This window comes from Ctenopharyngodon idella, chromosome 24 (assembly GCF_019924925.1).
Source record: "Ctenopharyngodon idella isolate HZGC_01 chromosome 24, HZGC01, whole genome shotgun sequence".
Classification (NCBI taxonomy): Eukaryota; Metazoa; Chordata; class Actinopteri; order Cypriniformes; family Xenocyprididae; genus Ctenopharyngodon; species Ctenopharyngodon idella.
This window is the reverse complement of record NC_067243.1, coordinates 7,191,571-7,203,980: the sequence shown is the minus strand read 5'-3', so window position 1 is coordinate 7,203,980 and position 12,410 is coordinate 7,191,571. Positions and strand designations below refer to the sequence as shown.

Here is a 12,410-nt window from a genome sequence, read left to right as displayed (position 1 = left end):
AGGGCTGTCAAATCTAACATCTAAAAATATAAGTTTGTGTTTACATATATATATGTATATATATGTATATATATATATATATATATATATATATATATATTCATTGCTGTAATGTTTTACTTTTGAGTTTTAATTTTCAATGTTCATTTGCATATTCTCCATAATCTAATAAGGCAATAAAAATCATCAGAACACACACACACACACACACACACACACACACACACACACATATATATATATATATATATATATCATCACATTAGATACAGTACATCCAATTTTACCAGTACTAAAATTTAAGTAATACATCTTTTTTTCTATATATATATTAGTTGTCATAAAAATGTCACATAACAATATGGCCCTGCATATAGGTTTCACTTTTTTAAACAAATTTTTAAAGAATATAATAAAATATTTAAATTAAGGTAAATAATTGTAAAATTAGTTTGTTTAATATTTTTTCTTGTTATTTTGAGGTAAATCCTGAGATTGATAAAAAGGAGTAGTGAATTTATAGAGAATACATTTTCCAGTCAGGGATTTGTGAAGCCCTTGCAGATGTAGAAAGCGCAAATATTGATCATCAGGAGGATATAACGCACATCCGAGTGGCTCTCTGGGGGTTCAGACGGATGCTGAAGAGAGCGAGAGCGCGCGCACGTGCGCGTCCCTCACGACGTCACGCCAGCTGCATCATCTATCCGTGCGCTCCGTCTCCAAGCTCTCCTCCGTGTCCCTGCTCTCCTCTCTCCAACAAAACACTCCTCGCCTCCGCGAACCTTGTGTTTTCTCGTGGAAATGGCCGCGCAGGAGGTGGACGCGCAGCCAAGCGACACTCTGACGACGCTCAAAACCGAGTCCGAGACGCTGAAGACGAAGCTGGAGGAGGAGAGAGCCAAACTGCACGATGTCGAGCGTAAGAACCGAGAACCGTATGTGTGTTTAATGAAGACATATGTCAGGATCATAGCTGCCGTTATGTGCCTGGATGTGTACCGTGAATCAGCCTGAAGAGGAAATCGGAGCGATCAGTCATTTAGATAAACTGATTAGTGTTCAGAAAGGTGATGAGGATGATAATGGTGGAGGTGGCGAGGGAGCGTTTTATTTTCCGTTCAGCATCACATTATGATGTTCTGAGAAACAGGGCTGTCATTACTAAGAATCAGTGTTATTTTAGTATGATTTATAGACTAGTATCAATATTTTGAATTAGGTATTATTTGTATATATTCGGTTTTGATTTTAGTTTAAGTTTGAGTAATGTTATTATGTGTTTTTGTCCTTTTTAATTCGTTTTTTAAGTTTTAAAAATATTTCTGCTTAAATATTTTATTTAGCTTTCATTTACAGTAGGCATATTATTATTATTTAACTATTATATTAACTAAATCTGAAAAAAAAAAACCTAAATAGTATTTTTTTTTAAATAAAATGTATTTATTTGTTTGTTTAATTTTATTTTGTTATTTTGTGTTATATATTATTTTTATTTATGTATTATTGTTAGTGCTGTCAAATCAATTAATCGCATGTCACATAAAAGTTTGGAAATATATATATACACATATATATTTACAAACATTTATGTTAGATGCGATTAATCAATTCGACACCACTAATTACTTTTTTTTTTTTTTGTTCATTTATTATTTATCTTTTTTTTTTTTTTTTGAAAGGCTTGTTCACTAATGGTTTGATAAGAGGCAATTATGACTGCCAGCGAATTTTAGTTGATGTAGGAATATACAGGCAGGTTCATTAAGGATAAAAACAGGAAATAAACAAAATGCCATTAATATTGTGACTTTTTCAATCAGTACATCAAGTGGCGGAGAAGATTGAGGCGTTGGGTCAGTTTGTCATGAAGACCAGACGAACTCTGAAAGGCCATGGAAATAAAGTCTTGTGTATGGACTGGTGTAAAGACAAGAGGAGAATCGTCAGCTCATCTCAGGTCAGTCTATAAACATAAAATGTATCAAGGCCTATTTTTGTATACAATTATTTTATCATTAATTATTTCGTTTTCTCCTGTATTTTAGGATGGAAAGGTGATTGTATGGGATGCGTTTACAACAAATAAGGTGAAAAATGTGGTTCATTTTTTTCTTTAACTTCTGTTACAAGCCTTATTGTTTTTTAATTACATATTTTACTGCTCCATTCTCATTATTTTAAATGTCTTGACAGGAGCATGCAGTGACTATGCCCTGTACGTGGGTCATGGCCTGTGCTTACGCCCCCTCTGGATGTGCAGTGGCTTGTGGGTGAGTCTCTGGCTCCTTTCTATATCAAGAGCAGAAGTTTCACTTGTTTCACGTAAGTTTCAACGGGCCTCGAAACAGAAGGGGCCTTTGCTTATGCTCGAAAAGTGCACATACTCCAGAGTTGGAAATGAACAAGGTCGGGGCAAAAATGCCTCCAAAAGAATAAAAAACTTCCAAAAACTAAGATATGGTGCAAAGAAAAAGTCTCTGTATAAGTTCTTGTTTTTAATATTTATAAGCTACATTACAAGAGCAAAAGTGCTGTTTTCCCGAATATCAGCACGTTTGCAAATGTGGTATTGATTTTATTTCAATAAAAGTTAATAAGCTATTAGGTGACTTATATTTTAAACACAATATTGTCAATATTGTCTCTTTTTCCTCTATTTTGCCAAAGAAAATAGTTCCAAACAGCCAGCATTGAGTGGTTTCAGCTTTGAAACTGAGTTCAGTTATAGTTTCGTTACTAAATAAATCCGCGTTTTTTTAACAAATCGTTCTAATGAATGACTCGACGACTCACTCACTTCTGCTCTGTCCCTGAATGAATCAGCCATTTTGAATAAATCGTTTTACTGAATGATTCAATGACTGACTCATTAAGACAATGATTTGCCGCCACCTACTGGCGGTTTTAGTATATTTCATTTTCTGAAGGACTTTCTGAAGATTGAATGCTGTCTTTGCTTTTGGGTCATGATTGTAACAATAGTTCTGGATAAATATATAGAATGCGTTTATAAATAGACTTAATAAATAATTAACCCTCTGGCCCTCTTCGTTTAAGGGTCACACTTTGCTCCTTTGTGGTCAAAAGTGACCGAAGACTTAAAATGCAATACATTTTTGTTATTATTGTATTTGTTGTATTTTATTTATGCAATATTTTTTGATTATTATTTAGAATTTTGAGGGGATTTTATGATACTATGCAATATGTTTACAATTTGTATGAGCTATTTTTCCCCATTGAAAATAATACACAATTTTTTTTCTAATATGTTTTTAAATTATTTCCAGTTTTTGAAGGTAGATTAGTGCCATCTGGTGGGAGTAAAAAAAGAAAAACTTATGTAATGCCATGGTGTAACCACTAGATGCCTGTACAGTTCTATATAAATTATAAATTTATATAATTAAATAAATTCTCTAGTGGTTTTTAAACATTAATACTTATTTTTATCAAATGTAGATTGTGGATTTGGATTTATAATTTTTTATATTCCACATTCATTTCCTAAGTCGGTCATTTTTGACTGCGAAGGAGCCAAGTCTGACTTTTTTATCCCAACCCTTTAACAAATCTGACAGGGTTATTATCATTAATAGTTTCATTAGTTTACTAATTACTGATTCTAAATACTATTAAAATTTATAAAAAAGTATATACGTAATACTAAAATAACACTAACAGTGGCAGAAGAGAATATTAGGAAACAACATGTTTGGAAATAATATTTTATGCAGTTCCATTTGGTGCCACTAGTTGGCGCAGATGTTACACACTTTAGTTTAGTAAATACAAAATATCCTTGCTTGAAAAAACAATATGAAGCTAATATTAGTGGGAATTTGATTGCTATCTTTCTCTTTATTATTCAGCTTTCGATTGAATAATGGTTGACTTATTACTTGCTTAACTGTTGTTTTCCTCAGTGGGCTGGACAATAAGTGCTCTGTGTACCCTCTATCCCTGGACAAGAACGAAAACCTTGCCGCCAAGAAGAAATCAGTGGCCATGCACACCAACTACCTGTCTGCATGCTGCTTTACAAACTCAGATATGCAGGTATGCTTCAATAAAGGGTGAAATAACGAGACGGTGTCTTGCATTATACCGACTGCCGTGTGTTTTGTGTTTGCGGTAGATCCTGACGTCTAGCGGTGACGGCACGTGTGCTCTTTGGGATGTGGAGAGCGGTCAGATGCTGCAGAGTTTCCATGGACACGCGGCTGATGTTTTGTGTCTGGACCTTGCCCCCTCTGAGACCGGAAACACATTTGTGTCAGGGGTGGGAGCAGCACTCCTAAACACTGGCCCTCGCCATGAACGTCACACATTACCTTACATTACCTGAAAGTCAACATGAGATCAAAATGGTCCCTATTTACTTTCTTAATGCACGCTCTTGGTCTTATTGCGCTTGATTCATCCCTCCTACTTTTTCAACTCCCTTTCCTTCAGCTCCCTGGCTCAATTTTTGGTATAAAACAGCTACTTTTCCTTGCAGGTGTCTTAACAATGGATTAACAACCTTCCATGGCAGCCACTAAGAATACCATAGCAACCAACTAACAATGTCCTAGCAACCACCCTAGCATCAAGGTGGTGACTCTTGCACAGACAGAGCACTTTAGCAATCATGTAGCAATACTGTGGCAACCACTCAGAATACCTTAGCAACCACTATGATCACCTTAGCAACCACCCAGATTACCCTAGCAATGCCCTAGCAACCACCCAGAACCCCTTACCAACCACCCAAAACATCCTAGCTTCAGGGTGCTGACTTTTGCACGAACAAAGCACCTTAGCAACCGCATAGCAGTGCCATGGCAACCCCCTAGCAACCATTAAGCAATGTTCTAGAAATGCCCTTTGGAACCATCCAAAACATGATAGCAATGATCCAGCAACCACCTAGAACATCTTAGCAATGCCTAAGAACCACCTAGCAATGCCCTAACAATGCCTTAGCAACCACACAGAACACTTTAGCAGCCACCTAGCAATGCCCTAGCAACCAGCCAGAATATCCTAGCAATGCTTTAGCAACCACACAGAACACTCTAGCAACCACCTAGCAACCAGCCAGAATATCCTAGCAATGCCTTAGCAACCACACAGAACACTCTAGCAACCACCTAGCAACACCCTAACAGCCAGCCAGAATATCCTAGCAATGCCTTAGCAACCACACAGAACACTCTAGCAACCAACTAGAACTTCTTAGCAATGCCTTAGAACAACCTAGAACATCCTAGCGATGCTTTAGCAACCAAATAGAACACTAGCAATGCCCTAGCAACCAGCCAGAATATCCTAGCAATGCCTTAGCAACCACACAGAACACTCTAGCAACCACCTAGCAATGCCCTAACAACCAGCCAGAACATCATAGCAATGCTTTAGTAACCAAACAGAACACTCTAGCAACAACCCAAAACATCTTAGCAATGCCTTAGAACCACCTAGCAACGCCCTAGCAACCACCCAGAATATCCTAGCAATGCCTTAGCAACCACACAGAACACTCTAGCAACCACCTAGCAATGCCCTAGCAACCAGCCAGAATAACCTAGAAATGCCTTAGCAACCACACAGAACACTCTAGCAACTACCTAGCATTGCCCTAGCAACCAGCCAGAATATCCTAGCAATGCCTTTGCAACCACACAGAACACTCTAACAACCACCTAGCAACACCCTAGCAACCAGCCAGAATATCCTAGCAATGCCTTAGTAACCACACAGAACACTCTAGCACTAAACTAAGAACTAAGGTCTAATCCTGGTTTAATCTAAGCCCTGTCTGTGAAACCAGGCCTAGGTATTTTAGATGATGAATTATTGGGTAGATTATGGGTATTTTTAAATATGAATCAGAGCTAAATTTAGTCACTTTATTAACCTTTTTATCTGGTCATCCCCTCGAGGAGTTCATCTTGGGACATTCTGGAACAATCCCCCCCACACACACACAGCATTCACACACACACACACACACAGAGCATTCACACACACACACACACACACAGGAGCACAATGGAGCTGTTAACATGCCTGTGCAGTGACCTGCATGTTCTCACGTCTCTCAGGGCTGCGATAAGAAGGCCTGCGTGTGGGACTTGCGCACGGGACAGTGTGTCCAGTCTTTTGAGACTCATGAATCAGACATCAACAGCGTGCGGTACGTGTCCTGTTTTCCCCCCTTCATGTTTGTCATAGAGCATAAAAAAACATAAAATGGGCTCAGTGACATTTAAGGCCTAGTCAATATTTATAGTCTGTGTAAACACTCAAAATGTCACAAGAGACCGTATAAGCACTGAAGAAGCACTGCTAATGTTATGGCCGTCGACTGATCTGACTTAAAAAGGACTTTGGCTGCAGCTTCGAGTATTGTTTAATGTTTACTGAGCGAGACGGTCACATGACTGCTCATATTTTATTATCACTGCAGGTACTATCCAAGCGGAGATGCTTTCGCTTCAGGCTCAGATGATGCCACTGTGAGTCTTTCCTAGTTATTTTTCATACCTCCTGTGTTGAAATAATGAAAACTGCATTTAAATTTGTCCTTGTTGTATGTGTTTATAGTGTCGTCTCTATGACTTGAGGGCAGACAGAGAGGTGGCCATTTATTCCAAAGAGAGCATCATATTTGGAGCTTCTAGTGTGGATTTCTCCCTCAGCGGTAAGCAGTGATACGGTTTGGAATATTATAATACCATATTACTGGTAATATTTTATGTATACTTTAGACTCATATAACCTATTGCTTTTGCAAAATGTGCAGTGCTTATCCAGAACACACTGTGCAGTGTACTGTATCCCACAATGCAATTCGCCCAGTGTGATGAATGAACTGGAAGTAATACATATATATATATATATATATATATAAATATATATATATATATATATATATAATATTGTATTGTAATATTATAATATTAAATTATACTGTAATATATATATATATATATATATATATATATATATTTTTTTTTTTTTTTTTTTTTTTAATTGTTAAAATATCAATTATTATTAATATTTATTATATATTATACTGACCATATTTTTCTTCCATCATTAGATTACTTTTAGATGTACTGTATAAACCTGAAAAAATATAACTATAAAATAATTGTAATTAATCTCATTATTCCTCAGAAAGAATAATTAGAAACCAGAATGAAACCATACTAATGTATAATTCGATATATATTTTTAATCTTGACATTTTTGGGATGGATTACTAGCACACACACACACACACACACACTTACTATATATATGTATATATATATATATTAAAAAGTAAGTTATCAAATAATATGTAAAATTTAATATATAAAATTAATATATTTTTAAATTTTATATATACAGTTTTACATAGAAATTTTGCATATATTGAATAAGTAAAAATATTTGTATGTATGCATGTATATATACAGTGTATATATATATATATATATATATATATGTAAGTTAGTAAAAATATGTGAAATTTAATATTTTATATATATATATACACACATACATACATATATTTTTATGTATGAAAAAAATACTTATTCAATATAGATGTGAAATTTATGTGTAAAATATGTATATGTAACATTTATAAATATATTAATATTATATATTAACTTCTACATATTTTTACTAACTCTTTATATATACTGTATATACATACATGCATACATACATATATTTTTACTTATTCAATATATGCTAAATTTATATGTAAAAATGTATATGTAAAATTTAAAAATATATTAATATTATATATATTATTTTTACACACACACACACACACACACACACACATATATATATATATATATATACACACAGTATTATTATAAATTGTATATACAATACAATAATATTAATATATTATTAATTATTTATTTGCTCCAGTTTGAAAACCCCTAGCATAGTGCATGCTTGTTCAGATTATATATTAAAAAATAGTATGCAGCATATTTACTGTGAAGTGTGCAAATATGCTGTTACTCCATTCCCAAAATGCCAAAATTCCATTCCATTCCACTCCTAATGGTGCAGTCAACAAAAACATCACATAACAAAGCACATTTTTAAAACAAACACATATATGAGTTCATTCACTATGGAGTTTGTTCATGTCTCTTCAGTAAAATGACCAAGATTCATTTGCTTTTTGGCAGGAGTTTGTTGTTTATGCTCTGCTAATATCTTTGGACAGGGAGACTGCTGTTTGGTGGTTACAATGACTACACAATCAACGTATGGGACGTTTTAAAGGGCACCCGCGTGTCCATCTTGTTCGGACATGAGAACAGAGTTAGCACCCTCCGCGTCTCTCCGGACGGAACAGCGTTCTGTTCGGGATCTTGGGATCACACATTACGGGTTAGTGGAAAACATTTCTTAATACAGTGTAAGTGTATTAAACATTGTGATGAAAGAGTTTGTCTTTCTGTCTCTAGATCTGGGCCTGAATGTTGCCTGAACCTCTTTCTCACTTTTATCGGCGCGGCTGGAATCGAGGAAACCGCAGACTCTAATAGTGTGTTGAGTGCAGTAGAGTATATGATACGGACAGACTGTAGTGCATCCACTTCCAGTTCTATTCGACACGGTCACTCCGTTTGCCCGTGCTTGGTATTATGGGATGGCCTTGGATGGTTTCTATGGCAGCAACTCCCGTTCTGTTCTAGTTTGTGTGTATGAACGTGTGTGAACACATTCCAACTTTGATCCAAGAAATAATTTATCTTAAACATTAATCTAAAAAATACAAATGTATTCCATGTTGTTTAGGTCTGTGCATGAGGTCGAGGGTCAACAAAGATTATTAACCAGAGTGAGGACTTGAATCATTGTTAACGAGCGAAACAGGAAAGATTGTTTAGCGGACACTATATCTGATATGCAAGATAACAGATTTAGTTATACTCTCTTACTCATAATGGTCATTTAATTATTATGCCACTATAGTTGTTCTTTCTTACTGTAGCAAAGTGTATATACCATAATATCATATAGGTTGTCATATGGACACAGATATCAATATACATAAACTAAATAAATGGATTTTAAACACTGAAAGCCATTTGGTGTCTCTTTATTTCATGCTTAATGAAGTTCCTGTTGTTGATATTAGATTAGTTTTATTTAAAGAAATACATTTATTACTTATCCGTTTATTGATATGTAATGTTAGCATCACTGTTCAGTAAAACCAAAGACTATAGATATAGAAAGACGGTACGGTTCACTCCTATATTATTTATGAATGGGAGAAACTGCAACGCGCAATATGGCGGAATACGTCCCGCCCTATAAGTAAAAGAGCCAATCGCTGATTGGTAAAGTCATTGCGTCACTACAGCTGCCGTTAGAAGCTCCGGACGGTTCCCATTGAAACCTGATACTGGTTCTTATGACTGCACATGCGCATTGGCTCGTCTAGCCTGAAAAATAAGCTTTTTTAATGCTATTTGAGCTTAAGAAACAACATTTATGGGATATTATTGTTGCTGATTTGAAATATGTTATTTAATTGTGAGTTCGTCAAGCAGTTTTTGAGATTTCAGGATTCCCCCATTCAAATAAATAGGAATTGGTCTTGGATGCCTGAAATAGCTGCCCGGAGGCGTTGCAAAAAATGGCCGCCAAGTGAACAAACTTTCCTTGAAAGGGACTTTGGTCAAACCTAATCGTTAAAGTGAGTTTTGTAGAGTTAATAAAAAGAGACAATTCATCTAAAAATGGGAAGTCTGTTATCATTTAAAACTCCATCCAAACCCATTATCTTTCCTTCCGTGGGACCCTAATTATTTCGCTTATTCATTTTCAATTTAACTATAAAAATTATTATTTTTTTTTCAATCACTAAATTTTTATAATTTTGCTATTTCATTCTGCTTAAAATCTGCATAATAGTTTTGTCAAGAAAAAATGTTTATTTGACAGTGAAAGTATAAAAAACAATTATTTTAATTTGGGAAACAATTAATTTTATTTATAATTTAATTTAAAATAATCACTTATTATTTTGGTGAAATATCCCTTTAACAGTAAAACCACTCGTCGGACTTTTATTATGAAAACAGCAGCTTACTTCCTGTAGGCGGCGAGAAAGTCTAGTCATGATGGTTTGTGTTTTCATACGGCGTGTTTTGACTGTAGTATAGGTGTTGTATAGGTATTTCTCCTGCTGTAGTGCACTTATCTTTATGTAGGGCCTCGGCTGTGTCTTATAATCTGATCGTCTGTGTTGTCGTGCTAAAATGAGTGATGTTGTGGAGAAAACTCTCACTGCTCTGCCGGGTTTATTTGATTCTCAAACTGGAGCTGCAAAAATCACCAACAGATTAAAACAACTAATCAAGAGCATCACAGAACTGACATCTAAACATGTGAGTAAAATCGATATTTATCACAGACACAAGCATAGATGTAGATACTGACATGTCATTTATATATTAGGGTATTTGACAAGTTAAGCAGTGACAGTCGTGTCATATAATACTTTATCTAAAGTATACAGTATATATTAGAGTATACAGTAAATATCTATATTTACTAATGTAAATTATTTAATTTATTAATATTTTTGCAAATACATTTTTTACTATATGATAATATAATAATAAATATTATTATTATTATTATAACAACCACATATTAAAATGCAATTTAGTGCTTTTTATCTTATTTAATGTGTGTTTGTAGGAGGAGGAGAACCTCATGAAACAGGAGCTGTCAGCCATGAAAGAGCAGGTGTCGTCTCCCAACACCACCATGGTGAGCCGTACAGACATTAGCGTCATTTCTGTCGCTCAGAAGCTGATTACTTGACCCCAGCGTGTGTTTTGGTGCTTACAGAAGCAGATGAGAGAGATCATGGTGCGAGCCATGTACTGTGAGATGCTGGGCTACGACGCCTCCTTCACCTACATTCATGCCATCAAACTGGCCCAGCAGGGCAGCGTCCTGGAGAAGAGAGTGGGTACGTTCCCCTCGGACAGCACACCAAATACACATAACCTTTACTCTATCTAATTATATGTAAGTGTGAACTCGTGAAGACTTATTTAGATTTTATCGTATTCTTTTGTGGTCTCAGGGTACCTCGCAGTGTCTCTTTTCCTCAGTGAGGGCCATGAATTGCTGTTGTTGCTGGTAAACACAGTCTTAAGGGTGAGCTTGTTTCTTATTAATTTTGATTGAACTTATTATTTGAAATGTCTGACTGAACGTCTCATACACACGTGGCAGGATCTTCAGAGCACTAACCTCATTGAAGCGTGCATGGCGCTGACTGTTGTAGCTCAGGTGTTCCCCAAAGACATGATACCTGCTGTCCTTCCTCTGGTAGAAGACAAGCTGTCACATCCAAAGTAAGCCAGCAGAAATCATAGAGTACACTTATATATTTAATACGGCTTTTAGAAAATATCTAAAAGCCTTTTAGATATAATATAAAATATGGCTGTTCATCTGCAACTAGTGTAATTTTAGTATTTTTATACACTAATAAAGTAGTTATTAATATTTTCAAGTAGCTTTTATTTTTATATTTTTAATTTTAGTAATTTTATGTTTTTTTTTGTCATCTTTATTTAAAAAATATTAAATTTATTTTATTTCAGTTTTAGTTTAGCTTTTATTTTTTATATTTTTAGTTTTTATTTTAATTTTAGTATTTTTTATGTTATTTTTATTGTCATTTTTTTAATATATATTTTTCTATATAGCTTTAATTTATTTTATTTTTAATTACTTTTAGTAATTTAGTACTTTAACTTAAACTTGACAAGCAACATTACTAATTTCCCATTAATACATTTTTTTAAGTTTAAGTTTTTCATCTAATATTTATATTTTATTTTATTTCAATGAACATAATTTTTAATAGTTTTAATTCATGATAACAACAGTGTCCGATAACCACAACGCAGAAGCTTTTTATTGTTTGTTTTATCTCTGCTTTTAAACTAACAGTTATTGTTTACAGATAATAAAAGTAAATATTTAAAATATGAAGCATTTCTGTAACATCTCACTCAGGCATGATCATCTGTTACAAAAAAAATGACATATTTTAATGTTTTAATATTAATTTTAGTAATATTTATTTAATTTACCTGCCATTATTTCCTGTTGAAAGCAAATTGATGGATTTATCAGAAGTTGCAATATTAATGACTCATAACTAGTTAATTAGAAAAGTGTGAATATTGGTAAAATTAATATACTGCTTAATTTGATGATCAGTCTAATAATAACTCATATTCTTGTCTTTCTTTCCTGTCCAAGGGAGATCATTCGGAGGAAAGCCGTCCTGGCGTTGTATAAGTTTTATCTCATCGCTCCGAATCAAGTCCAGCACATTCACGCCAAGTTCCGTAAGG

The 12,410-nt window shown here is 34.5% G+C and overlaps 2 protein-coding genes across 2 annotated transcripts in view; both read left to right on the top strand.

Moving 5' to 3' along the window:
* The first annotated feature begins 629 nt into the window (after positions 1-629).
* On the top strand, positions 630-9,099 carry gnb5a (guanine nucleotide binding protein (G protein), beta 5a). The gene is made up of 11 exons (XM_051884032.1): positions 630-922; positions 1,827-1,963; positions 2,052-2,093; positions 2,200-2,276; positions 3,933-4,065; positions 4,145-4,288; positions 6,096-6,187; positions 6,461-6,509; positions 6,598-6,694; positions 8,234-8,400; positions 8,478-9,099. Exons 1-11 carry the CDS (start codon positions 805-807, stop codon positions 8,487-8,489), a joined length of 1,068 nt encoding a protein of 355 aa, XP_051739992.1. The 5' UTR covers positions 630-804; the 3' UTR covers positions 8,490-9,099.
* A 1,007-nt stretch (positions 9,100-10,106) lies between these two features.
* The window catches only part of ap4e1 (adaptor related protein complex 4 subunit epsilon 1), an 11,605-nt gene continuing 9,301 nt past the window's right edge, over positions 10,107-12,410 (top strand). The window contains exons 1-6 of the mRNA XM_051884030.1: positions 10,107-10,412; positions 10,729-10,800; positions 10,882-11,005; positions 11,123-11,196; positions 11,275-11,396; positions 12,316-12,410. The exon at positions 12,316-12,410 is cut by the window's right edge and continues 65 nt beyond it. Of these exons, the coding sequence (XP_051739990.1) occupies positions 10,284-10,412; positions 10,729-10,800; positions 10,882-11,005; positions 11,123-11,196; positions 11,275-11,396; positions 12,316-12,410 (616 nt within the window). The 5' untranslated portion in view covers positions 10,107-10,283. The remainder of the gene's footprint in view (positions 10,413-10,728; positions 10,801-10,881; positions 11,006-11,122; positions 11,197-11,274; positions 11,397-12,315) is intronic.

What these genes read in the sequence shown, in the direction of transcription:
- gnb5a (XM_051884032.1), top strand. Translation starts at nt 805, where the DNA reads ATGGCCGCGCAGGAGGTGGACGCGCAGCCAAGCGACACTCTGACGACG. An exon ending in CAAACTGCACGATGTCGAGC is followed by an intron (nt 923 to 1,826) that starts GTAAGAACCGAG and finishes TTTTTCAATCAG; the next exon opens with TACATCAAGTGGCGGAGAAG. An exon ending in CAGGCTCAGATGATGCCACT is followed by an intron (nt 6,510 to 6,597) that starts GTGAGTCTTTCC and finishes ATGTGTTTATAG; the next exon opens with TGTCGTCTCTATGACTTGAG.